The sequence below is a fragment of the Dromiciops gliroides genome, chromosome 2 (genome assembly GCF_019393635.1).
Source record: "Dromiciops gliroides isolate mDroGli1 chromosome 2, mDroGli1.pri, whole genome shotgun sequence".
NCBI lineage: Eukaryota > Metazoa > Chordata > Mammalia > Microbiotheria > Microbiotheriidae > Dromiciops > Dromiciops gliroides.
This window is the reverse complement of record NC_057862.1, coordinates 86,919,508-86,947,112: the sequence shown is the minus strand read 5'-3', so window position 1 is coordinate 86,947,112 and position 27,605 is coordinate 86,919,508. Positions and strand designations below refer to the sequence as shown.

Genomic DNA, 27,605 nt, shown 5'->3' with positions numbered 1-27,605 from the left:
TGTACCCCGTGACAGGTTGTTAAATTTCTCTATTCTGCTAATCTGGGCTTTTTACATTTTTTTTTTAATGTATGAGGTATTTTATTTTTTCCGTTACATGTAAAGATAGTTCTCAACTTTTGTTTATACATGCTTTACAATTTCAGATTTTTCTCCCTCCCTCCCCTCCCTCCCCCCTCCCCTAGACAGCAGGTAATCTGATATAGGTTATATCTATGTATCTCTATACATATACATATAGATATATATAGATATATATATACACACATATATATATACACATAATAACATTAATCCTATTTCTGCATTAATCCTGTTACAAGAGAAAGAATCAGAGCAGTGAGGCAAAACCTCAAAATAGAAAAAAAAAAACAACAGCACCCAAAACAAAAGAAATAATATGGTTCAATCAGCATCTATACTCCACAGTTCTTTCTTTTTTTTTCTTGGATTCGGAGATCCTCTTCTATCATGAGTTCCCTGGAACTCTTCTGTACCATTGCATTGGTGAGAAGAATATAGTCCATCACAGTAGGTCAACACTCAATGTTGATGATACTGTGTACAATGTTCTTCTGGTTCTGCTCATCTCACTCATCATCAGCTCACGTAAGACCCTCCAGGTTTCTCTGAACTCTTCCTGCTCATCATTTCTTACAGCACAATAGTATTCCATTGTATTCATATACCACAACTTGTTCAGCCATTCCCCAATTGATGGGCACCCCCTCAACTTCCAATTCCTTGCTACCATGTAAAGAGCAGCTATAAATATTTTTGTACATGTGGGTCCCTTTCCCCCTTCCATGATTTCTTTGGGCAAAAGACCTAAAAGTGGGATTGCTGGGTCAAAGGGTATGCACAGCTTTATTGCCCTTTGGGCATAATTCCAAATTGCTCTCCAGAATGGTTGGATCAGCTCACAGCTCCACCAACAATGCATTAGTGTTCCAATTTTCCCACAGCCTCTCTAACATTTATTACTTTCCTTTTTTGTCATTTTAGCCAATCTGATAGGTGTCAGGTGGTACCTCAGAGTTGTTTTAATTTGCATCTCTCTAATCATTAGAGATTTAGAGCATTTTTTCATATGGGAATAGATAGCTTTGGTTTCTTCATCAGAAAACTGCCTGTTCATATCCTTTGACCATTTCTCAATTGGGGAATGACTTGGATTCTTATAAATTTGATTTAATTCCCTATATATTTTAGAGATGAGGCCTTTATCAGAAGCACTGGCCTCAAAAATTGTTTCCCAGCTTTCTGCCTCCCTTCCAATTTTGGATGCATTGCTTCTGTTTGTACAAAAAATTTTTAATTTAATATAATCAAAATCATCCATTTTGCATTTTATAATATACTCTATCTCTTGTTTGGTCAAAAACTGTTTTCCTTTCCAAAGATCTGATAGGTACACTATTCCTTTCTCTCCTAATTTACCTATGGTATCACCTCTTATGTCTAAATCATGTATCCATTTTGACCTTATTTTAGTATAAGGTGTAAGATGTTGGTCTATGCCTAATTTCTGCCATACTATCTTCCAGTTTTCCCAGCAGTTTTTGTCAAATACTGAGTTCCTATCCCAGAAGCTGGAGTCTTTGGGTTTATCAAACACTACATTACTAGTGTCATTTACTACTGCATTTCCTGAGCCTAGCCTATTCCATTGATCTACCACTCTATTTTTTAGCCAGTACCAGATAGTTTTGATGACTGCCGCTTTATAGTAAAGCTCCAGGTTTGGTACCGCTAACCCACCTTCCTGTGAATTTTTTTTCATTATTTCCCTGGATATTCTTGATTTTTTGTTTTTCCAGATGAATTTTGTTATTATTTTTTCTAGCTGTATAAAATAATTTTTAGGTAGTCTGATTGGTATGGCACTGAATAAGTAAATTAATTTAGGCAGTATTGTCATTTTTACTATATTAGCTCTGCCTATCCATGAGCAATTGATATCTTTCCAATTATTTAGATCTGATTTGATTTGTGTGAAGAGTGTTTGGTAGTTGTGTTCATAGAGTTCCTGGGTTTGTCTTGGCAAGTAGACTTCCAAGTATTTTATATTATCTACTGTTACTTTAAATGGAATTTCTCTATCTCTTGCTGCTGGACTTTGTTGGTCATGTATAGAAATGCTGATGATTTATGTGGATTTATTTTATATCCTGCTACTTTGCTAAAGTTGTTAATTGTTTCAAGTGGCTTTTTACATTTTTATAAGCATTCATCTATTTCTTTTAAGTGTTCTATTTCCTTGGAGTATAATTAGGTATAATAGTTTATAACAATTTCTTTTATTTCATATTCATGTTATAATTTCTCTGTTTTCATTTTTTATATTAGTGGTTTGGTTTTCCTGTCTTACCAGATTAGTTCTTCCTCCACTAACCCAATTTTCTACTTCAGCATCTTCCCAACAGCTGACAAAAGAGCAGGCTCACTGGAAACAGCAGCAAATCGGCCCCACAGATGGACTACTAAAGCAAAAAAAAAATGAACTCTTGAGCAATTTCTGAACATCTGTATCAATGTCATCCTTCCCTTCCCACCAACCACACTGAAGAGTGGGAAAGAGGTTGGGGGAGGGAGGATTGGACTGTGCTCCTTGGTCTTCCTTCCCTTTCCTCTTCTCTGCTTACCCCAAACCAAAATTCAAATCAGCACCTGCATCTGATTTTCCTAAGCGCCCACATTCTTTCCAAAGTCCAGGAAGTGTGTTTTCCTACTCTGTCCTAATAAGACAACTTTCCCCAAAACCTTTCTTTTGGGGGTTCTAAGAAGGGTCCACCTCTTGACTATGTTCCCCACTTGAATTTCCCACTCTTCCACACTCCCTACCCTCCTCCTACAACTGGAGAATGATAAGATGATTTAATAGCATAGTTGTTGTTTTTTTCCAATTCGTTTTCTTGCCATACTAACATAACACAATATAGAACCTGTGAATGGCTGAATAAGAAGCCTTAAGGGCAGAAACCACAGCTCAGAAATGAACAAGATGTCCTCCCTAAAAGCTACAAATCAGGTTGTTTGGGTTTGGTTTTGTTTTTTGTTTTTGAGGTGGGTGGTATTTGTTTTAGTGCCATACATATGTTTAGAAGGATTTTTTTTCTTTTCTTTTTTTTTTTTAAGTGAGGCAATTGGGGTTAAGTGACTTCCCCAGGGTCACACAGCTAATAAGTGTCTGAGATCGGATTTGAACTCAGGTACTCCTTGACTCCAGGGCCGGTGCTCTATCCACTGCGCCACCTAGCCGCCCCAGGATTTCTTTTTTTTTGGTACTATAATTAAAATGATTCTTCCGAATTGTTATGGGAGAAAATGGGTCACGGGGTTTGGGTTAGGGGTAGGGGTTCTTAGGAATTCCTCTTTAAAGAATTACACCCTCTTGCACACAAAAGCAGTTAGAATAAGATGGTAGTTTATTTAGGGGCAAGGGAAGGGAAGGGGGGGAAGGAAACCATGAAAGAAATCCTTGGACTTCTCATGGGGAAATAGGCACGAAGCACGTGGCTCTGAGGTACCAATCTCCTTGAGCAGGAGACTGGGAGGGGTGATCATTTGACTGTGGATAGTTCCTTTAGTGAGGAGGACTATCCCCCACTGGTGGTGGCTAGAGGAATTGGGTGAGGGGTGGCTACAGATCTCTCTTCTGGACAGAAAGGCCAAAGCCACACCCAAATTTATCTCCCCCGGGGTTAAGGGAGATCAGAATGAAGGGTGGAGGTCCCAAAGCTAGCTCAGTCCAGTTTGATTCCCCTTATCTCTCTAGGCGTATCTGTCCTCTGGTTTAGTTTCTCAAGGAGAAGATTCCTCAATGTGCCCCAGAGTCACACTCGACTATATTATCAGTCTTTTCGAGAAACTGTTATGGCCCGGGGTACCTCAGAAGTTTTCTGGGGGAAATCAAGGAACCTTCTCCTTGGAATTAAACCAAAGGAAAGACACATTTAAAGAGATGAGTGGCATGGGATCTGAACTGAGCTAACTCCAGGACCACCGCCCTGCATTCCAGTCTCCCCCACGCCAAGGAGATAAGACTAGGTGTGGCTGCTGCCTTTGTAGCATTGGCTGGAGAGATCAGAACCACAGGTCAATAAAAATTTTGTCTTAATGATTAAGTATTCAATAAATTTTTGCTAAAAAAAAAATTTCCTGGATACACACTCCAATGAAATTTGTTGTGCTCTCTGAGATTACAGAGCTTTTCTTTGAGGTGATCAATCATGATTGGAAAAGCAGCATGGCACAGTGGCTACAGGACGACTATCACACCAATGAAACTGCAAGTCCAAAAACCCCAAAAAACAAAAACCCAACTAATCCAGAGTAATTCTTGCATGGATCTGCTCTCTACAGAAAAGTATACAAATCCAAAAAAAGAAAAGGTACACATTTTAAATTATAGCAATCTTAATTATCGGATATATTTTAAATAGTATTATATTTTGGGCAGCAAACACACATATATAACATTATAAAATGTTCTTCTATGTATATTGACTATTAAATAGTTCATATTGTTAGTGGTGTCTGTTTATACCTTTTAATATACCACCTAGCCCATTTGCTGGCACATAACAGGCACCCGACAGATTTTTGTTGTTTATAAATGCAAATTCAGACACTAGCTGTGTGACCCTGGGCAAGTGACTTAAAACTGGAGAGGAAATGGCAAACCACTTCAGTATCTTTGCCAAGAAAACCCCATGGTTTCAAATGAGGGGGTAGAGCTGGATGGCCTCTTAATATGAATTGTTTCCGTGGTGCCTTTTGGTAAATTGAAGTTGTTGTTGTTGTTTCAAATTATGAGCTTATGTGTATTCATAAGGCTATAATGGAAGAAAGGAGAAAGGTTAATTTTCTTGTACCTTCTATACTTCCTAATGCAGCAACATTTTCAGTATCATACTTTTAAAAATATAGCCAGCCATTCTTTGTACTGTGAGAGATGGGGGGAGCAGTGGGTTTTTTCTCAGATTGTATTAAGGGTTTATCCTGTTTCTGTTACTTAACTTTAGGAACATCATCGTCCTGTTTCTTTAACGTAACATTAGGGATACCTGCATCCTGTTTTTGTTGTTCAACTTCAGGGGCACCTGCATCTTGTTTTTGTTTTGTTGTTATATAACTTTTCTTCCCCTTTTCTCTGGGTTAGATGTCCAGTGTAGATTGTACGTCTCGACGATCAACCAATAGGAGTCAGACAGGGGTGGGGTGTGGGGGGGTTACATTAGGAATGTGTATAAGGTTTACTTCTGAGCTTGTGCAGTACACTTGCCATATTCAGGTTTGTGCCCTTTCTCGAGAAAGAAAGAAATTTTGTTTTCTTTTCTACTTTCACTCTAGGACTCCAGGTATTTATTTTGAGTAGGTGGTCATTCTGTCTCACTCAGTATCATATCAGTGACTCCACCACATTCTTTATTTTGTTTTTGTTTTTGTTTTTGGTGAGGCAATTGGGGTTAAGTGACTTGCCCAGGGTTTGAACTCAGTCTCTCCAGTTACACTAGTGTCCTATCCCAAAGCATCTTCCTTCCCTGTCTTTTATTTTCTTTTGACAATGTTGTTGTTTTTTTTTTTTTTTGCAGGGCAATGAGGGTTAAGTGACTAGCCCAGGGTCACACAGCTAGTAAGTGTCAAGTGTCTGAGGCCGGATTTGAACTCAGGTCCTCCTGAATTCAGGGCCAGTGCTCTATCCACTGCACCACTTAGCTGCCCTGACATTCTTTAAATTCTTCATAGGTGAGGAATCTTCAGCTCTCTTAAATGTGTTTCTATAGCTTTGTGGAAGAAAACATTAAGAGAACATGTAATTAAGAACACTGAAGCTGGAGTCAGAAAAACCGTGCTGTGGGTCCTTGCTTTTCTGCTTGTCTTTTATAACCCTGTAAGAGGTATTTAAACTCATTTAAGGTCCATTTCCTCAACTGCAAAATGGGAACAATTAAGAGCTGCCCCACTTACCTACTTCACAGGCTTATTATGAAGATATGAGATACGGTCTATGAAAACACCTTATAAAGAGCCCTGCAAACTCCATCTGGCTGTGACTGGCATTCATTTCTGTGCCCTTTTATTCCTTTAGAGAGCCTAGCTGTCTGATCTAATCTGATCTCTCATAAACACCTGTGGTTGACCTCCTGTCCCTTAGTTATGACATGAGGGCAGGGGGCAGGTACCAAAGCCACAAAGGACATAGTGACCTTGATTTCTCTCTCTCTCTCTCTCTCTCTCTCTCTCTCTCTCTCTCTCTCTCACACACACACACACACACACACACACACACACACACACACACCCTTATGTTAATAAGCAATCGAGGCTTAATGGAGGGAAACTGCTGTTGGTGAGCTAAAAATCACTGAGGTCCAAGTGACTGGCAGTGTCAGAGTAAACTGGTAAAATTGAGGAAAAGCAGATAATTTACCTTGGTTAATGTGAGAAATGGGTAGTTGTCTCCTCTCAATGTGGATATAAGTCAGTCATACTCCCCCTGATCTGTTTGTAGGACAAAGGTCTCAGATCCCCTCCTTCCCCTCAGGTTAGCAAGGTCACATGGTTCAAGGAGCCCTGGTCTCAATTAGGTCCTCTCCAGAGTTCTGCCCATATAAGGAAGTATAAGGTCCACTCCTAAGTTATACCCATGCAAGGAAGAGGGGTGGGAATACTGCATTCTGATTAGCTAGTTTTTGCGAGTAGATTGTAACCCTGACCAGTGATGAAAAAGGGGAAGGTCCATTTGAGTTAGGGACTAGGGTATAAAACAGGGCCTGCGAGCCCCCTTTCTGGGCACCCACTAGCTGCACACTAGGGTGCCTCCTTCTCATGAGAAGAAAATAAAGCCTTTGTCACCTCGCTGCTGAGTTCCTGAGAATTATTGAGAAGAGGATGAATTTTTCCCTCACAGTTAATATCTTTGATGGGGGAAGAATAAAGCAGCAGGTAAAAGAGGGTACCAGATCTTAAAGGATTCCTAACAAAGATTTGAAGTTAATATATGATTGTTGTAAATGTGCTAAATTAAATGGCAATGGCTTAAATCATTATAATGGGATAACAAACCTTAAAGCCCTATATAAATGCTAGCTATGTATAATGACATTTGGGAAATTTAATTCTGGATTCCACTGGATTTGAATATCTATGCTGAAATGAGTATCTTTAGAGACTTTCAGAGACTCAGCATCACATAGGTTAATATAACCTAGATGTGGAAGGGGCCTTGGAAATCATCTAGTCCAACATCTTCATTTCATGGATGAGGAAACAAATCTAGAAAGAAGTGATTTACCTGAACTCACACAGGTTAAGTAGATAGCTAAGATGGGAAATGAGATATACCCCTTTTCATGGTAAGCAGGTGGACATGTCCTTCTCCCTGGCTGGCACATGAATATACTTATTTGGGACAGCTAATTATGTCCCCAGAAGTGACCTTTAGGTTAGTCTTGAGTCATGGAAGTTACTCTAAATGCACACAAGCCTGTTCAACAGGCCTCCTTTCAGATTCTTATAATCACTTGCTTGTACAAGCATTCTTCTCTACATTGCAATTTAACAGTGGGCCACCAAGTAGGCTCCTACTTGGGAGTCTCCTCTTCAACCCCCAAAAGGAACCCACAGATTTTGCCAAAGGCCTAGGCTACGACATGAAGGGAACATCCCATAAGCAAGGCTCAGAACAATTAATTAAAAGGCTGAAAAAAATGCTAAAGCTAAGATCCAAAACTGGTAAACAAATAGCATCTTGTCTTCCCACCAGTTAAAACTAGGGGAAGGGGGCGCAGCTAGGTGGCGCAGTGAATAAAGCACTGCCCCTGGATTCAGGTGGCCCTGCCTTCAAATCCAGCCTTAGACACTTGACACTTACTAGCTGTGTGATCCTGGGCAAGTCACTTAACCCTCATTGCCCTGAAAAAAAGGGGAAGTCCAGAGGCAATTAGGAAGTGAGGCTTAGAAAGAATACTACAGAGTATTATCTATGAGTGGACTTTTAGAATTATCATTTTAAAAATTATATTAGCACAGCCTACCCAAGAGCAATTTCCATTTTCCCATTTGTTTAGATCTGATTTTATTTGTGTGAAAAGTATTTTGTAATTGTGTTCATATAGTTCCTGGGTTTGCCTCAGCAGGTAGACTCCAAAGTATTTTATATTGTCTATAGTTATTTTAAATGGAATTTCGCTATCTCTTGCTACTGAACTTTGTGATCATATATAGAAATGCTGATGGTTTATGCAGGTTTATTTTATATCCTACAACTTTGCTAAAGTTGTTCATTTCAAGTACTTTTTAGTTGATTCTTTAGGATTCTCTAAGTATACCATCATATCATCTGCAAAGCGTGATAGTTTTGTTTCTTCCTTGCCTATTCTAATTCCTTCAATTTCTTTTTTTTTTCTTATTGCTAAGGCTAACATTTCTAGTACAATATTGAATGATAATGGTGATAATGGACATCCTTGTTTCACCTCTGATACTCATCCCCATTGCATATAATGCTTGCTGATGGTTTACGATAGATACTATTTATCATCTTAAGCAAAGCTCCATTTATTTCAATGCTCTCTAGTGTTTTTAATAGGAATTGGTGCTATATTTTATCAAAAGCTTTCTCAGCATCTGTTGAGATAATCATATGATTTTGGTTAGTTTTGTTATTTTTGTGATTATGTTGATAGTTTTCCTAATATTGAACCAGCCCTGCATTCCTGGTATAAATCCCACCTGGTCAGTCAATTATCCTGGTAATAAATTGCTGTAATCTCTTTGCTAATATTCTATTTAGAATTTTTACATCAATATTCATTAGGGAGATTGGTCTATAATTTTCTTTCTGTGCTTTTGCTCTTCCTGGTTTAGGTATCAGCACCTATTTGTCTCATAAAAGAATTTGGTAGGATTTCTTCTTCACCTATTTTGGAATTAATTGTTCTTTAAATGTTTGGTAGAATTCACTTGTCAACCCATCTGGCCCTGGAGATTTTTTCTTAGGGAGTTCATTGATGGCTTGTTCAATTTCTTTTTCTAAAACAGGCTTATTTAAGGATTTTATTTCCTCTTCTGTTAGTCTGGGCAATTTATATGTTTGCAGATATTCATCCATTTCATTTAGATTGTCAAATTTATCAGCATATAGTTGGGAAAAATAGCTCCTAATTATTGCTTTAATTTCCTCTTCATTGGTGGTGAGTTCACCCTGTTCATTTTTGATGGTAGTAATTTGGTTTACTTTTTTCTTTTTTTTAAATCAAACTAACCAAAGGTTTATCTATTTTATTGGTTTTTTCATAGAACCAGCTCTTAGTTTTATTTATTAATTCTATAGTTTTCTTACTTTCAATTTTTTAAATCTCTCCTTTAATTTTCAGAATTTACAATTTGGTATTTAATTGGGGATTTTTAATTTGTTCTTTTTCTAGCTTTTTTAGTTGCATACTGAATTTATTGATCTCCTCTTTCTGTATTTTATTCATGTAGGCATTTAGAGATATAAAATTTTCCCTAAGAACTGTTTTGGCTGCATCCCATAAGTTTTGGTATGTTGTCTCATTGTTGTTATTCTCTTAATGGAGTTATTGTTTATATGATTTGTTGTTTGGTACACTCATTCTTTGGTTGGGTTTTTTTGGTTTTTTGTGGGGCAATGAGGGTTAAGTGACTTGCCCAAGGTCACACAGCTAGTAAGTGTCAAGTGTCTAAGGCCAGATTTGAACTCAGGACCTCCTGAATCCAGGGCCGGTGCTCTACCCACTGTGCCACCTAGCTGCCCCCCCCCCCATCCACTCATTCTTTAGGATGAGATTATTTAGTTTCCAATTAACTTTTGGTCTGTTTTTCCATGGCCCTTTGTTACACATAATTTTTATTGCATCATGATCTGAAAAGGATGCACTTACTATTTCTGCGTTTCTGCATTTGACTGTGAGGTTTTTATGCCTTAATACATGGTCAATTTTTGTATATGTGCCATGTACCACTGAGAAAAAGGCATATTCTTTTCTATCCCCATTCAATTTTCTCCAAAGGTCTGTCATATTTAAATTTTCTAAAATTCTATTCGCTTACTTAACTTCTTTCTTATCAATTTTGTGGTTAGATTGACCTAGTTCTAAGAGGGGGAGGTTGAAGTCCCCCACTAATATAGTTTTGCAATCTATTTCTTCTTGTGACTTAACTTCTTCCCTAAGAATTTGGATGCTATACCACTTGGTGAATACATGTTTAGTATTGATATTACTTCATTGTCTATGGTACCTTTTAGCAAGATGTAGTTTCCTTCCTTATCTCTTTTAATTGGGTCAGTTTTTGCTTTTGCTTTGTCTGAGATAAGGATTGCTATTCCTGCTTTTTAAAAAATTTCAGCTAAAGCATAATATATTCTGCTCCAGCCTTTTACCTTTCCTCTGTGTCTATCTCTCTGCTTCAAATGTGTTTCTTGTAAACAACATATTGTAGGATTCTGGCTTTTAATCCACTTTGCTATCTGCTTTCTTTTTATAGGAGAGTTCATTCCATTCACATTCACAGTTATGATTACTAACTGTCCTGCATCCTATTTTTTCCTTTGTTTGTATTTTTCTCTTTCCTTTTCCCCTGTTCCTTCTCACTAGTATTTTGTTTCTGGCCACTTCAGTCTAGCCTCCCATCTATCAGCCCCACCTCCTTTTTGTCCTTTCCCCTTTCTCCTTCTACTTCCCTATACGGTAAGATAAAATTCTATAGCCAGTTGAATATGTATGTTATTCCCTCTTTGAGCCAAAATCACATGAGAGTAAGGTCAAAACAATGCTCACCTCTTCCTTCTTTCCCTCTATTGTAATACGTCTTTTGTACCTCTTCGTGTGATGTGATTTACCCCATTCTGCCTTCCCTTTTCTCTTCTCCTAGTATAATCTTTTTTTGTTACCCCTTAAGTTTTTTGTTAATATCATCACATCAGAATCAACTTATACCCACACCTTCTGAATGTGTGTACTCCTTCTACCTGCCTTAATAAAGATACAGTTACAAGTATCTTCTTCCTATGTAGGGATGCAAACATTTTAACCTTATTGAGAAACATGTTTTTCCCCCCTTTTTACTTTTACATGCATTTCTTGAATCTTGTATTTATAGATTGAATTTTCTGTTCAGTTCTGGGCTTTTCATTAGGAAAGTTTTAAAGTCCCTTAATTCATTGAATGCCCATCTTTCCCCCTGAAAGATTATGATTAATTTTGCTGGGTAATACATTTTTGGTTGAAATCCCAGTTCCTTTGCCCTCTAGAATATCATATTCCAAGGCCTCTGATCCTTCAATACTGAAGCTGCCAGGTCCTTTGTAATTCTGATTGTTGTTCCTTGATATTTAAATTGTTTCTTTCTGGCTGTTTGCAGTATTTTCTCCTTTACGTGATAGTTCTGGAATTTAGCTATAGTATTCCTTGAAGTTTTCCTTTTGGGATTTCTTTCAGGACGTGATCGGTGGATTCTTTCAATGACTAATTTTTCTTCTGGTTTTAAGATATTGGGGCATTTCTCCTTGATAATGTCCTGAAATATGCTGTCCATACTCTTTTTTTGATCATGCTCCTCAGGTAGTCTGATTATTCTTATATTGTCCCTCCTGCATCTATTTTCTAGGTCTGTTGTTTTTCTGAAGCAGTATTTTATGTTTTCTTCCACTTTAATATTCTTTTGATTCTTTTTGAGTTACTTCTTCCTTTTGTCTTATTGAGCCATTAGCTTCCATCTGCTCAATTCCGATTCTTAAGGAATTATTTTCCCCAGTTAGCTTTTGCACCTCCTTTCCCAATTTCCCAATTTTTTAAGGCATTATTTTCTTTTTTGAAGCTATTGATTTACTCTTGCATAATTCTCTTTCTTTTCCCAATTTTTCTTTTACCTCTTTTATTTGGTTTATAAAATCCTTTTTGAACTCTTTCAGGAGGGCTTTTTGGTCACGAGACCACTTCCCTTTAAGGCTTCACATGTAGGAGTTTTATCATTGTTATCTTCCTCTAAGTTTATGTTTTGATTCTCCTTGTCACCATAGTAATTGTCTGGTGAGGGTTCTTTTTTGTTTCTTATTCATATTTTTTTATTTTAGCCTCTTTTGTGCCTTTTAAGGTTGAGTTCTGCTTCCGGGGTATAGCATGCATTGTCCAGAGCTTCTTTTGCTGGGGTTCAGGGGCTATCACCAGCTTTCTGCTCTGAGGTATCAGCAGCTTGCTTTTCACTGCACTGAAGTGACTCAGCTTAGTTGGGTCTGTTGGGTAGCTCATACCCCAGCTTGCAGATTGCCTTCTGCCTTGGGGCTGGAGGCCCCACAACTGGCCTGCTGTGCCACTAGCTTGCTGAGCTAGGACTTCGGGTCCTTAGCTGTTGATCTGTGCTGTGACCATTGCCTTTTGCTGGCTTGTCCAGACACCTTCTGGGCTGAGCTGTGCTCCCCTTTTACCCAAATGAAACAGACCTTTCCAGAAAATCTTCTATGTTATCTTAAGTCAAAGATTTTTTCGCTCTCTTTTTTGTCAGGTTTTTGCAGCTCCAGAATCTGTTGAGAGGCTTAATTTAACACTGTTTCTGAGGGAAATTTGGGAGAGCTCAGGCAGCTTCCTGGTTTCACTCTGCCATCTTGGCTCTGCCTCCAGAACCAGTGTCTATCCTGGGAATAGTTTCTATGAGTGGATTTTTAGAACCACACCGTCTCTCAGTTCACAAACAAGGTACCATATAGAGTCATCCAACTTCACAGGCCTGCCACTGGGGCACTGAATTGATATACTGGGAAGGTCAAAGGGAACCATTACTTACCCTTTCTAGGACCAAATGACTGTAGAGTATGTATTTATTCAGGCATCACTGAATAAATGTAGAACCAAAAAATATTTATAGCTACACTTGTAAGCAAAGAATTGGGAACCAGGAAGATTCCTAGCAATTGAGGAAAGGTTAAACAATTATGGCATAGCTCAGTGCTTCTTAAACTTTTTCTGCTTGTGACCCCTTTTCACCCAAGAAATTTTCATGCAACCCCGGGTATATAGGTATATAAAATAGGTATACATAACTTTTATTGTTGCCAAATTTTTCATGACCCCACATTCAGTTATGTGACCTCATATGGGGTCTCAACCCACAGTTTATGAAGCTTTGGTATAGCTAACAGTGGTTGGAGGTAGAAGATTGCTAAGGAGGTGAACTATTTACTTCTTAGCTTGGCTCACTTTGTGAAATGGTACCACTCATTCCCAAGCTCCTCTCTATTCAGGAGTGGCTCTCTCATTAGTCAACACCCTTCAGCCCTTCACCCAACCAGGACTGCCTTAAGCTCATTAAGCCTAGGTCTTGGTCTGTACTCACAGGCTCACTCTGATTTTGGGAAGCTATGAATCAACAAAAAATTCTTTTCTGCCCAATTCTGAGCCCCAGTGCTGGGAATGTTCCCCCAAATTATGAAATCTATCTCTCTCATGGGCAGCTCACTACCCATTTGCTCCCCTGGTGTACACAAAGAAATCAGTATGGTAATAACCACAGTATTAGAGAAAAATCAGTTTTCTTAAAGCAAATGGAAAAATTGAAAGCAAAGAGACTTAAAGAAAAAAGATTAGTGTTGGGTTTGGGGGTGCCCACCTATAACCCAACAACTAGGGAGACTGAGGCTGCAGGATCTCTTGAGCTTTGGAGTCCTGAGCTATAGTGGGCTGTGCTGATTGATTGTGTACACTAAGCTCAGCATCAGTATGGTGAGCCCCTTTCAAGGGGTGGGAGGGAGAGAGGGGTTCCAGGTTGCCTAAAGAAGAGGTGATTCTGCCCAGGACAGAAAAGGAACAAGTCCAAACTCCTATGCTGATGAGTAGTGTGATCTAGCCCAAGAGTAGTAGCCCCTGTACTTCCAGCCTGGGTGAGCTAAGAAATGCAGTCTTAAAAACAAAACAAATAAGGAGACTCCTCTCTTCTGACAGAGGAGGTAAGAGGCAGAGGATAGGGTATAGACATTACCAGGTTCCTCTTCTGTAGTATTATGGATGACAATCTCTATAGTGTTCTGTCTGGCTTACTCTCCACCTCCATCACACAGTCCCTATATCAAAGTCAACGCATCCTCTGCCCTGGGCTCCTACTGGCTGCTCCTTTATAAGAAAAGATGGAAGGAGAAAAGATTATGATCAGATAAAGGTATTTTTGCATTGATAAATAAAAAATTTTAAAACTAGCATTTATGATATAGTTCTTTAAGATTTCAGAAGCACATACAGATGTCATCTCATTTGATTCTCTCAACAAAGGTTATATTATTATTCCCATTTTGTGGATCAGGAATCTGAGGCTGCAGGAGGTTGAGACTCCTGCAGGTAAGTAATTAGTTTCCGAGGAAGGATTTGATAGTTAAGTCCAGCACTCTTACCCACAATACACCCCAAAGTGACACTACAAAACAATACATCATTTTATCAAGAAATGTTTACAATATAATTCATCTTCGATGAAATCAATTTTTAACTTGGTCTTTTTTAAAGCAGAAACATTCTCCACGTAGGTGTTTGGGAAGTTGGGATCTGAATCCATTTATTTACTCCTAGTTGATTTGCATTAGCTGCAGAACACATTGTTCTGGGAAACCCTGCGATGACCAACGTCCAAAAGCACTTAAAATAACTCTCCCCGAGCAATTTTACGCAAGCTGCTTTGGTAACAACCTATAACAGCCCAAGCGGGGGTCTCCTATCGCCCCCCGGTGGGTAAAAGTAGTCACCGCTAACATTTATTTAGCCCAGAGGACGGGGCCTGTTTAGCCTGAATCCTTTTACATGCAAGGGAAAGGAGGCTCCCAGAGGTAACCCGCAAAAGGCACGCACTTTAAAAATGATGGTCACGATCATGATGATCGCTTCAAGGTTTGCAAAGGGCTTTACAAATACCTCATTTTAAGAGCCAACTATAACCGCTAACATTTATATAAAAATGCTTACTAAGTGCCCGGAACCGTGCTAGGCATTTTATAATTATGTCATTTGGTTTACACACACCCCTGGAAGGGAGGTGTTGTTATTAGCTCCATTTTATGGCTGAGGAAACTGAGGCAGACAGAAGTGAAGTCCAGGGTCACACAGCTATTAAATATTCCTAATCAGAACTTGAACTCAGGTCGGCCTGACTCCCCGGCTTGCCTCGTTATTAGAAACTGCAGCCATTCGTATCCCGGCACTGTCTGCAGGTGGCAGGGCTCCTTCCTCTCCAGGATTCTCCTTGCACTTAGCATAGTGTCCGCCACCCCAACACGCCGTCTTCACCTGGGGAATCAGAGGAGGTCCCGCGGCTACTCCGCCTTTCATTCCATCTATTAATAACGCGGGAGCCTTAGTCCGTCCCCATTTCCTTGAGAAATGGAGGCACGAACTCGACTAACGCTAGGCAAGGTGTAAAGAGGAACGATTGGCCCCGATGGGAAAACCCAGCCTTTGGGAGTCATGGAGAAAGAGCAGGAAAACCACTGCAAAGAAATACGAAGTTCTAGCTGCAGCAGCACCCAGGTACCAAGGTCTGTGCGTGGGGGGAGGGCTTGAGAAACTATACAGAAGACGCAGTTTCTTGTGATTGGATAAAAGCTCTGTCCATCAAGCTCTTACGCAAGAGGCGCTCGGCAGTGAGCCGTGCGCATGCGCCCGAGGCAGCGGGCCCTTCTAAGCAGCCCTACCCGGTCGGCCGGCGTACTCTTTCCCCCTCCAGTCATCATGAAGAGGGGAGAATCCTCCGGGGAGGCCGGAAGTGAGGGGCAAATTCAGCTGGGATTCTGCGTCCTCTGTGGCCTGCCAGCCTCAGGCAAATCTACCCTCGCCCGCTCCCTTAGCGACCAGCTGAGGCAGAAGCAGGGCTGGGACGTTGCCATCATAACGTACGATGACATCATCCCAGAAGCAGTCCTCGAGGGCGAGAACGCTCAGCTGCCGGTTTGTAGGGGCCAGGTCCCACAGTGGGTGGGCACGCGGTCCCAGTGGACCACGGACCGGCCGCCTTAGGGTTTTCAGAGGGTTTGGGGGGTTCCTCCGGGGACTCTGGTCCTCTTGGGTACCGCTTCAGGAATTCCCAGGGGTGGGATCAAGCGCCAGGCCGGGGGTTGCTACTTAATCACATCTATCTTCACTCCCTTTCCTTCGTGGACTCCACAGAGCATTTATCACACCGCCTCGCCCCCTACCCGTGTCCCCCACCCCCGGGAAGATACTCAGAGCCCGCTGCGCACCTTGGAGGCGGCCTGGCACGTGGAAGGAACCTATTGCTAGGAGTCGGGGGTTTGTGTGCCCACGTTGGATGGTGACTTAAAATGACAGCCCGTTATGCTTGGCTGTAGGTGTTACACCTTCCCAGTGCAAATCTCCGGAAAACTAACCATTTCCTATTCCTTGAATTGGAAGGGACCTTAAAGATCATCCATGGGTTCTTCACCTTTATTGTGCCAGGGGCGACAATCTCCGAATAATGTCAGTGGATAGAGAATAGGACTGTCCCTTCTGGAAGGAAGATCTGAGTTCAGATTTTACTTAAGTGGCCCCAGAGGCCCTGGGCAAGTCACTTAACCATTGACTGCCTTCGTGTCCTCATCTGTAACATAGAGATAATAATAGCACCTAACTCTCCTGGGTGGATGTGAGAATAGAATGAAATCTTTTTAAAGTACTTTGCAAACGTTAAAGGACTATGTAAATGCTAGCTATTGTTATTAATAATTATATTTTAAAACACAAAATACAATAGGATTGCAAAGGAAAACCACTTATATTGAGGTGCAGTTATCAACATTTTTTCTTAAAAATAAGTTAATGGACCCTAGGTTAAGAACTCCTGATCTAAATCAATGCCCTCGTTTTACAGGTGAGGAAACAGACTCAAGAAGGTTAAGTCACTGTCCAAGGAAGGTAGTAAGTCTTTATTAACCATCTACTGTGTGCCAGGTACTGTGTTAAGTTCCTTACAAATATTATCTCACTTGATTCTCACAACCCACTTGGGAAATCCGTGCTTTTAGTATTAACCCCATTTCACAGTTGGGGAAACTTAAGCAGACAAAGATTAAGTGATTTGATAAAGGTCAACACAGCTAATGTCTGAAGTCAAGTTTGAACTCGGGTCTTCTTGACTCTAACCCCAGCACTCTATCTGCTGCCCTACCCAGCAGCCTCTAGGTAACTTATAAAGGTGGTAAGCTCTGTAGATAGGGTTAGAATCTTGGTCCTCTGAAAATAAATCCTTGGCTCCCTAGGGATGTCTTATAAACCATACTCACCATAACAACCCTATGAGGCACGTGGTGGGCGCAATAATAGCTAACATTTATATAGCACTCAGGGCTTTACACTTACTATGTCAGTTTGAGCCTTATAACAACCCTGGGTGGTAGGTGTGTTACTGTTATCCCCATTTTACAGATGAGAAACTGAGGCAAACATGTGAAATGGCTTGTGCAGGGTACAGCTAGTCAGTATCTGAGGCTGGAGATGGGTTTGAGTCTTCCTGATTCAGGGTAGGTGAGTGTTCTGTGCACATGGCACCCCCTAAGTTCCTCAAAGATATTAAGGTCCTTGTCCTTCCCAGACTGAAGCCTGTGTCTTCTTCCAGATGCATTTTCTTCCATGCCGTTTGCTGTGGTTCTGAGTTACAAGCTGGGAACCCTGATCTTTTAGCAGGTGTTTCTTCCTGCCTATTTAGAGAGAGGGTTTAGCTGGAGTGGGTACACACTGTGCTTTGTAGGATGCCTTATGTTGGATTTGCCAAAATCCTTGGACCGTGGTGTAGCTGGTCTAACTTGGGCTTTCTCTTACCACTCCCTATTCCCAAGGCTCATGAAATAGTTTTGCCAGTGTGCCATTCATCCCAGGGACAGCCTCAGAATTATTGGTTGTTTTTCCTAGCCAGGCGTTTTTCCCCATCATGTTTTTTAAATGCCAGTTCTCTTGCAGCCTTTTTCAATTTGGAGAGTATTTTAGGCACATAAAACTCCCTGTATTTGCATAATCCCTCCTATGCTTTCTTACCACTGTTGTGGTTTACAAATTTTGGAAAGTTTGAGTTTGTCTCTTGCCCAAACTAGTAGTAGAGGAGTGGTAAAGAACATATTTCTCAGAGTTTGGCATCTCTCCCCACTTTGACGAACTATAAAGCTCATCACCTACTATTGAAAATCATGTGTTTTGTCTTTTGTAGCCATCCCAGTGGAAATCGTTCCGACATGAACTTTTGATGTACCTTGAACACTTCTTGATGGGCATCATTAACAGATGCAAATTATCTGCTCCAACCTCGAGGACCGAAGTAATGTGGGAAAGTTTTGTCGACTGCTTGAAAGATCAAGGTCTTATATCTTCTGGAATGGGAAAGGCCCAATGTTATTGCTTAACCAACGTGGCTCTATCTCAGCCTTTGTATCTGATCTTGGACGACAATTTTTATTACCAGAGCATGAGATATGAAGTCTACCAACTGGCTCGAAAATGTAATTCAGTGGACTTTTTCTTATATCCTGGCAGCTAGGTGATGCAGTAAGCAGAGTGCTGAGCTTGGAGTCAAAAGTTCAAAACCTGCCAGGGACACTTCCTAGCTGTGTATTCCTGAGCAAGTCATTTAAACTCTCATAGCCTCAGTTTCCTCATTTGTAAAATGGGGTTAATAATAGCTGTTACCTCTTAAGTTATGAAGATCTAATGAGATAACATATGTAAAGCACTTTGCAAACTTAAAAGTTCAAAATGAATGTTAGCTTTTATGAAGATGATATTAGGCAGTATATTGAATTCCCTCAGTTCTGGCATTGCTTTAGTTCTCTTAAGAAGTTTGTTAAATTTCCAGGGATCAGAGCTAGAGGTAATGACTTTTTGGAGACCAAAAGACATTTTCAAATCTTATAGTTATTGCACATATTTTCTTAAAATTATGCATTGTAATTTTCTGATTTTTAAAGCATTTACTTGTGAATATTTTTCTTTTAACTCTTCAGATTCCTCAGGCTTCTGCCAATTATTTTTAGATTGTCCAGTTGAGTCCTGTCTAGAAAGGAATCGTCAGAGGAGTAAACCAGTACCTGATGAGACCATACAACTGATGGCAAGAAAGATAGAATCGCCAAACATTCAAAAAAATGCCTGGGAACACAACAGCCTCACTGTTAGGAGTACAGGATCTGGTTCTGAGGACAAGTATGTTCTGCCGGCCAAAGCTTTTGCTAGAATATATCATTAGACCTTAGATCTCTAAATGTCACCTTGAGACATTCTATAGTGGTTGCCTGTGAAAAGACTTGTGAAAAACAGTGGGGTTGATACCAATTAATTTTAAAATCTGCCTAAAACCTTTGTGGTTATATAGATTACAGGATAACCAGAGAGTTTCATATTTATGCACTCAAGCATTGTGACAGTTGTGTACTTCTTGCATACTGCAGCCTGTGGCCCCCTCCCCGCCCCCAACAGTTAGCCATGGGTAAAATACTCCTCCCCCTCATTATGAATTTACTGAACAAACATGTGCCTACTGGGTAGAAACTGTGATTTAATAGAAGAGATAAAACATATGCAAACAATTTAGAATGTGAGGGTCTAGGCAAGGTGTTCCATGAAATATGAAAAGGGAAAGTACCACTTTCATTGGGGGTGGGGGGGAGTAGGAAAGGTTTCAGTGGAGGAAGGGGCATCTGAAGGTAACCTTGAAGGAAAAGGCAAAGATTTAAAGGGAATATGTCTGAGGCAGAGTAGTACCCTACATCAGAAGTGTCAAACTCACAGCCTAAGGAGGGATCCAGGTTCAATATTATAATAAATATATAACATAAGTAAATAAAATAACAATCATATAATAAACAGTGTTTAACAAAACAGATATATAATACAACATAGTTCATGTTCTTTTGTGGCTCTCCAAATTCACATGGAGCCATTTCTATTTGCTTGACACTCCTGTTCTACATGATTGCCTGGGGTGGAGAAGAGAACAGGACAAGATCTACAAGTAAATCCAAGGGAGTTAGGGAAAAGCAAGATTGGCAAGGCCAGAAGCAGGAATGTGTATTTCATCTGGTGGGGAAAGCCATTGAAGACTTGAGAAGGGGGGTCGTGGCTTGAGGGAGATGTTGGCAGCTCTGTGAAAGAATTGGAGAGGGAAGAGCCTGGAGTCAAGGAAATGGTTTGGAGTTGGTTTCAGTAGAATCAGTGAGAGATAGCAAAGACCTGAGGGAGGTTGACATCAGTGTGCAGGGAGAGGACAGCAGCATTAGGAAAGATACCACAGTGGTGAGTGAATGCCTTTAAGGCATTCAGTTGAGACAATACTAGCTGGATGAACATCCACTTGTCCCTGAATCTTTCACTCAATTTCCTCATCTGTAAGATGGAAATAATAGTATGTCTAGTACCAACCTTAAGTCACTGCTAAATTTCAGCTGCTCATTATAGTATTTTTTTTTTGGCCAGGGCAATGAGGGTTAAGTGACTTGCCCAGGGTCACCCAGCTAGTAAGTGCCAAGTGTTTGAGACAAGCTTTGAACTCAGGTCCTCCTGAATCCAGGACCAGTGCTTTTATCCATTGTGCCACCTGACTGCCCCCTGCTAATTATAGTATTAATAAGACTTGTCAGTTGGTTGGATATAAGGGGTTGGGGAGAGAAAAAGATTTTGGTGCCATAAACAAAAATAGGGAAGTTGAGGAGAGGGATGCATTTTGGGCAAACAGGGAGTTTATTTGGGTATGTTTGTTTTGTTGGAGGGAAATCCAGGTAAAGTTGTCTGGCTGTCTATTTAAAATACAGACCTAGAATTAAGGCAAGATATCAGAGCTGGAGATGTACATACATAGACAACTCTGTGTGTGTGTGTGTGTGTGTGTTTGTATTTGAGTGTCATGGGGTAGGGAGAGGATGAGCTCACTAAAGGAGAGAGTTTAGAAAGAGAAGATGAGCAAGGAGAAAGCCTTCAGGAGCACCCATTCTTAGGGAAATGGAGAAAGATGATAAAAATGAAGACTAAATGGAGTTGCCACGCAGAGAGGAAGAAAACCAAGAGAGCAGTGTTGCAGAAATCAAAGGAGGTGGGAATATAAAGAGAGATTGAGGACAAAACTTTACAAAAGACCATTGGTTCTGGTAACATACTTGGTCATTGGAGACCTTGAAGAGAGTAGAGTAACAGAACTATAGACAGATGTCAGACTGCAGGGGCTAGTGGAAAAGGAGATTTGGAACAATCTAAGGGGCAGCCAGGTGGTACAGAGCCAGGTTAAAGCACTGGACCTGGAGTCAGGAAGGCGAGGTCAGATCCAGCATCAGGCACTTACTAGCTGTGTGACTCTGGGCAAGTTACTTAACTACCCTGTTTGCTTCAGTTTCTCATCTATAAAATGGGGACACACTGGAAAAGGAAATAGCAAACCAGTCCACTATCTTTGCCAAGAAAACCCTATGGACAAGTCCATGGGATCACAAAGAGTCAGATTCAACTAAATGACTGAACAACAAGGAGAGAATCTGGTGCTTATAAAGACTTTCGTGCATTTGTAGGTTCAGTAGCACAAATCTGTAGCAATGCTGATAACATATAGTGATAACAGGTAACCTTCGTGGAGTTCTTTAAGGTTTACATATGGCCTTACCTACATTATCTCATTTGATCTTCATACCCTTGTGAGGTAGGTGCTGTTTCTGGCTGCATTTTACAGATGAGGAAACAACCTTGAGAGGTAAAGTTACTTGCCCCCTGGGTCACATGACTACAAAATTTTTGGAGAAGGATTTGAACTGGACAACCCTTACCTTAGTTTACTGATTTCCTCCAGAAGTTTTGCTCTAGAGTGGAAGTGAAGGAAGATGATGAGGCATACCCAGAGTTGGTGATTAGCAGGTTGGAAGTAGTGAAACAAGGGAGGTCTTCAAGTGTGAAGACTGGTACTTTGTTAAAATAGCTAATTTCGGGGTCAAAATTGTGAAGGAAGTGAGGTGGTACTAGAGTAAGGAGGGTGGACTAGAAGACTAGGGAAGTACTGAGAAAGCAAAGCTTGTAATGAAAACAGAGCAGATCCATGAAAAGAGATGCCCCTTTGAAAAGGAGAAAAGACAGAAGATGATGACTGAGAGAGAATTTCATAGTTTAGGTTCTCAGAAGGGAACATTGTAAAGTTGTAGTGAAGTCCAGAGAGTGATCACCTGTCCAGGTATCGCCATAGAGTGATATAGTTGGGGATCATGGGAGTTGAGGAAGCTGATAACCTGGGAGACGCAAGTATTCTGGGGCTCCTCAGGGAGAATAGTGAAGTCACCAAGGATGAATGTAGGCATTGGCATGCCGAAGATTGTATGCCAGCTGCCGAGGTCATTGAGGAAAGGAGCAGGATGGTTGGAAGGTCAGCAGGTTTGTGGGAGATGGTATGATCGTGTTGGGTGATGCAATTAAGCCTAAGTCCATAAAATGAACAGCCAGAACTGACCTTCAGGGATCATCTCTTCCATCCCCCTCCTTTGCCCAAAATGCTTGAAGTGACTTTGATCTGAATTGCCTTATTCTGACTCCAGATCATCTGCTCTCCTCAGCTGATCACAGGGATTTGGAAGAGCCAATGGGGAGTGAGGAGTGACCCTCCTGACTACCTGGGGGCATTGGCGAGGGCCAAAAGCTGTAGTTTTAGTGCCATTTCTCTTAGTCACAGGATGTGCAAGCAGTGCTGAAATAAGACACTGGATATGAAAGGGAGCTGGTCAATTACTGAGTCCAAGCTAGGAGACTGGGGCAGAGGAAAAGGGAGGAGGAGACCTGAAAGCAATAAAGGTGAGGGGAGGAAGAGCAGTGGGGAAGAAAGGTGGGAAAATGGAGGGATTTTTTGTTAGGCAGGTGGTGACTAAACAATAGAGGGGGGTGCAGCTAGGTGGCACAGTGGATAAAGCACTGGTCCTGGATTCAGGAGGACCTGAGTTCAAATCCGACCTCAGACGCTTGACAGTTACTAGCTGTGTGACCCTGGGCAAGTCACTTAACCCTCATTGCCCAGCAAAAAACAAAAAACCCAAACAAACAATAGAGGGAATATTTGTGGAAATGGAGGTTGGAATTTGCTAGATTCAGGGCAGAGGAATACCAAGTCAATAGGAGATATCTTAGAATATGTAAAATCAGTGGAGAATATTTAGTCACTATATAAGTTGCCTATACATTTTGTAAAATATGTGACCAGGGCAGCTAGATGGCGCAGTGGATAAAGCACCGGCCCTGGATTCAGGAGTACCTGAGTTCAAATCCAGCCTCAGACACTTAACACTTACTAGCTGTGTGACCCTGGGCAAGTCACTTAACCCCAATTGCCTCACCAAAAAAAAAAAAATATGTGACCAGCAGTATTTCAAAGAATATTGAACTTGAAATCAGAAGAGGTTTTCCCTGGTTTCTGTGAAATACAGGATGAACCTCAGACTGTCTCATAAGTGTGAGGAATACCTGAGGTTCACTTTTCTATTTTTAGCTAAAACTTCTTGTCACCCATCAGCCCCTGTTCCTACAAGGAACATTGTTAACCCATACTAAGGAACTAGGGTAGAATCCCAGCCATGGAATTCTGGGCAAGCTCCTGTTACCTCACCACTTCCATTTTGTCATCTGTAGAGAGGATATAACACTACCACTTTTTAGGGCTGGTGAGAGTAAGACACTTCCTAAAACTTTCAGCTCCACATAAATGTTCATCATCTTGATATTACACAAAGGGAATATCATGAACGATTTTAGATCCCTATCACCTTAGGGTTGGTGTCACTGCTAGGTTTTGTAGATGTTAACCTAAAGTAATTATGTATTGGTCTGAATATAGATCATCTCTGAATATAGTCTACCTTTCTAAAATGAGACCTTTTTCAAAGGAAAATATATTTAGATATGCTTGTAATTATACATATATACAGAAAAATGTCAGGTATAGCCTCAGATTATATTCAAACTAGACTGGGGAGGGCAGGGGAAGAGTGTGACATATACATCCATATATATATGTGTGTATATATATCCAAACTACTAATATCGTTTCAAATATTTCAGTAGAATTAAGTGGTTGCTTATTCCCAGGAAAGCACATAAATTTTGTTTAGTTAAAATTCTGGGTTTTTGTGTGCCAAAGTAGTCATCGTTTAGCCTCTTGAAGATATTTGGGATATATGTCTTTGGCTAAAAAGCAAGGGAAAATAATAATAGCAATAATAATAACTTTTACATAGAGCTTATTATGTGCCATACACTGTACTATAAAGCACTCTACTAAATGCTTTACAGTTATCTTATTCGATCCTCACAACAATGTTGGGAAGTAGGTGCTATTATTGCCCAGATTTTACAGATGGGGAAACCGAGGCAAACAAAGGTTAAGTGACTTGCTCAGGGTCATACAGCTAGTAAGTGTCAGAGGTTGGATTTGAACCCACATCCTCCTTATTCCAGGCCAACATGCCATGTCAGTTTGTAGTGTTCACCCCAGCTTTTACTGTGATCCTTAGTCTTTATGTGATCTTGTAACCTTGAGATACCAATTCACCTGCTGTCTCAGAAACAACCGAACCACTAAAGAGACAGGCAGTATTTGTGTTTATCTTCCTGCTGTGGATGGGACTATTTCAATTTCTGTGTTCCAGTAAAACAGGCTGTGCTAGAAGTTGACCTTCATTTAGCAGAAAGAGCACTAAGCTAGGAATCAGGAAGCCTGGGTCCTAGTCCTGGATCTTCCACAATCCAGCACTGGAACTTCAGGCAAGTCACTTTGTCCTTCAGTTTCCTCTTCTATCAGATTACAAGATTGGACCAAGTGACCTCCAAGACCTTCCCACTTGGAGATTTCTCTGCTTGTCCTAGTTTGTGTGAAATAAGAATGAATTACAGACTGTATCTTCATCATCAAAAGATACCTCAAAGTTTATATTTTTTCTAAGAAAAAAATCTATAGCCTGCTCTCTCCCCCATTCCAGTGAGAGATATTGATAACTTATACCTCATCTCCAGAAATCAAGTATAGGGATGTTTTTGCCCGGTTTTTTGTTTTTATAGGGCAGGAGCATGGGTCATCTACACAAGTGTTAGATAACTAGTAGGTACTTAATATATATCAATCAATATATGTTATGTAAAGTGAGCATTATTATTTATTAAAAGTGTTTCATACCTAGTAGGTACTTAACTACTGGTTTTTTGATCCTAGAATTGAGGAAGAGGGGATAGTTTTGAAGACTTTTTGATTTAAAATACTTCTAATTTTTTTAATAGCATCATGACTTTGAGACTTAGTATTTTGGCACTTTATCTTAGAAAGTTACACAGAATTTAGTTTAGTTATAGGACCTTGGACAACTCTTTTTTTTCCCTAAATATTAGTTCCCTAAATATTAGTTCTTGAAAAAGTATAAATGTTTCAAGTTTTTAATAATAAAATCTTTTACAGCATAGAAGTGACTGATTTACTGATTACTGCTTTGAAAAATCCAATAACATGTTTTGAGGAAAATATGGAACAAAAGGTAATTCTTCCTTTATATGACTTAGTCTTGATTAGAAGAAGCAATCTTTTAGAGTTATGCTTTGTGTCGGGTTGTATTAATGAGCTGTAAATAAAATGTTGACATCAAGTACTAAGTAAAAGGTTATATTTATTAATATAGCATTTTTAAACATTACAACAGTCACTTTATGAGATTGTGATCAGGAGCATCATTCACAATTTAGCTTGTGTGTTTTGCATAATCTAAGAGTCTAAAAACTACTTACCCTGAACTCTCTTTTGTTCTTTGGGCCTTCTATATCTCTCTCCAGGTCTAGGTATGCCAAATGACATCCTGGGTTGGAAGCTGTGACTATGTTGTATACATATTTACCTAAAGAATTCATTACTAGTTTATTTTGATTTTTAAAAATTATATTGGGGCAAGTTCATTGATTGTGAGCAGTATTTATTAAGTAAATGCCTAATCAAACAATTAGATATCAGAGTGTAGCACACAAGTGGCATTTAAATGTTTGTTGAATGAATTAATATAGCAACATTGTTTATATTACATAGGAAACTGATCGAGTTATTTGTTCAACTAATATTCTTCATCAAGCTGATCAGAAATTTAGAAGAATTATCTCTCAGACAATGAAGAAAGCCAAAGGTATATATACATATATATATATATATATATATACTCATCAGCTGTTTAATATGTATAAAAGCAGATCAGCCAACTAAAAATGAACTTTATATTTTAATATAAATTTTGTGACTTCTCATTTTCATTTTGATAGCATCTATAAAAACTAATTGCCAAAATCCAAATAACTGCTCATTGAATATAACTGAGCTATGTTTTCACATAACTTCCAACTAGAACTTTAAATTGCAGAATTATATCAATGCAGGCCTCAAACACTGTCATACCAGTATGAATGTATAATATAAACAAATTACTCCAAAGAATCAATCTCTTATCTTTTCAGTGTGGGTGCTTCCACCTGTAGTTTGTAATTCATCCATGTCTTTTCATTCTTTGAGATTCTTGTCCTCCACAAAGAATCTCTCAGACAGGTAAATTGGGGGTGCTTTGTTTTGGAAAAGCCATTTTTCGTAAAATTCCTTTAAATAAAGAGATCTACTCCCATGTGTAAACCTACTGCATCTTGTAAAATCTAGCATACATTTTTCAGCAACACATTAAAGAAAGTGAAGCACAATTTTGCTGGTTTAGCTTGGAAGATAAAACAATGCCAAATTATATGTCCCAGAGTGTAGGAAAATGTATAGTAGAATGAAAAAGAAAAGGTGATATCATGTTTAATTTCTGGACACGTTTATTAGAGGTTTACATTTTTTGCTTGTTTCTATAATGAAGATTAAATCCTACCAGGAAAGTGCATGATAAGAACATGTACCAAAATAGTTTTCTAGGTGACTTATGGGCTCAGGCCACAACAGAATAATACTCAGACTATCTTGATCACTGCTAACCTTCAGAAAGTCTGTTTTTCAGAAATTATCTTTCTTGTCCATTACTACATTTTATACCAATAAGATATTGAATCACCTATATTAACTCTTAACAAAATAAGGATTTCTTCTGTCTAGCTTTATTTCCATTTGGTAACAGTAAAATATGAACTATATTTAAGACAATTTCTTTGAATAATTTCATTTAATATGCCTGCATCACATTTAATGTTTTTGTCTCTGTGTCTCCATGATGACAGCTTAACTATTTGACAAATGAACATTATCGTTATTTAGTATATTCCAAATAACTACTTTTTCCCCCCAGAGGTAACATAACTAAATTGTTTGGGTGATATATAATCAGCCCACATTTAATTTATAAAAATTGTTTAAGATTATATTTTTATTTTAGATGAAAAAGTGATTGCCTATGAGCTGAAACTTCTAGCAGAAGAACTTAACAAGCTTAAGGCAGACTTTTTGGAAGATCTACGACAAGGAAATAGTAAAAGAATTTCATGCTTGGATCAAAATAGCATTTCAGATGTCATTCGCTTATTTCATTATGAGAGAGATAACATTGTGCAGAAATATATCCCAAAGGAGCATTAAATTGATTTGCATTGTGGGTGAAT

At 39.6% G+C, this 27,605-nt stretch overlaps 1 protein-coding gene across 1 annotated transcript; it reads left to right on the top strand.

The window, feature by feature from the left end:
* Nucleotides 1-15,631: 15,631 nt before the first annotated feature.
* PSTK (phosphoseryl-tRNA kinase) lies at nucleotides 15,632-27,598 on the top strand. Its single transcript, XM_043985570.1, has 6 exons — nucleotides 15,632-15,950; nucleotides 18,202-18,490; nucleotides 18,992-19,190; nucleotides 25,447-25,522; nucleotides 26,062-26,155; nucleotides 27,383-27,598. Exons 1-6 carry the CDS (start codon nucleotides 15,660-15,662, stop codon nucleotides 27,580-27,582), a joined length of 1,149 nt encoding a protein of 382 aa, XP_043841505.1. The 5' UTR covers nucleotides 15,632-15,659; the 3' UTR covers nucleotides 27,583-27,598.
* Nucleotides 27,599-27,605: the final 7 nt, after the last annotated feature.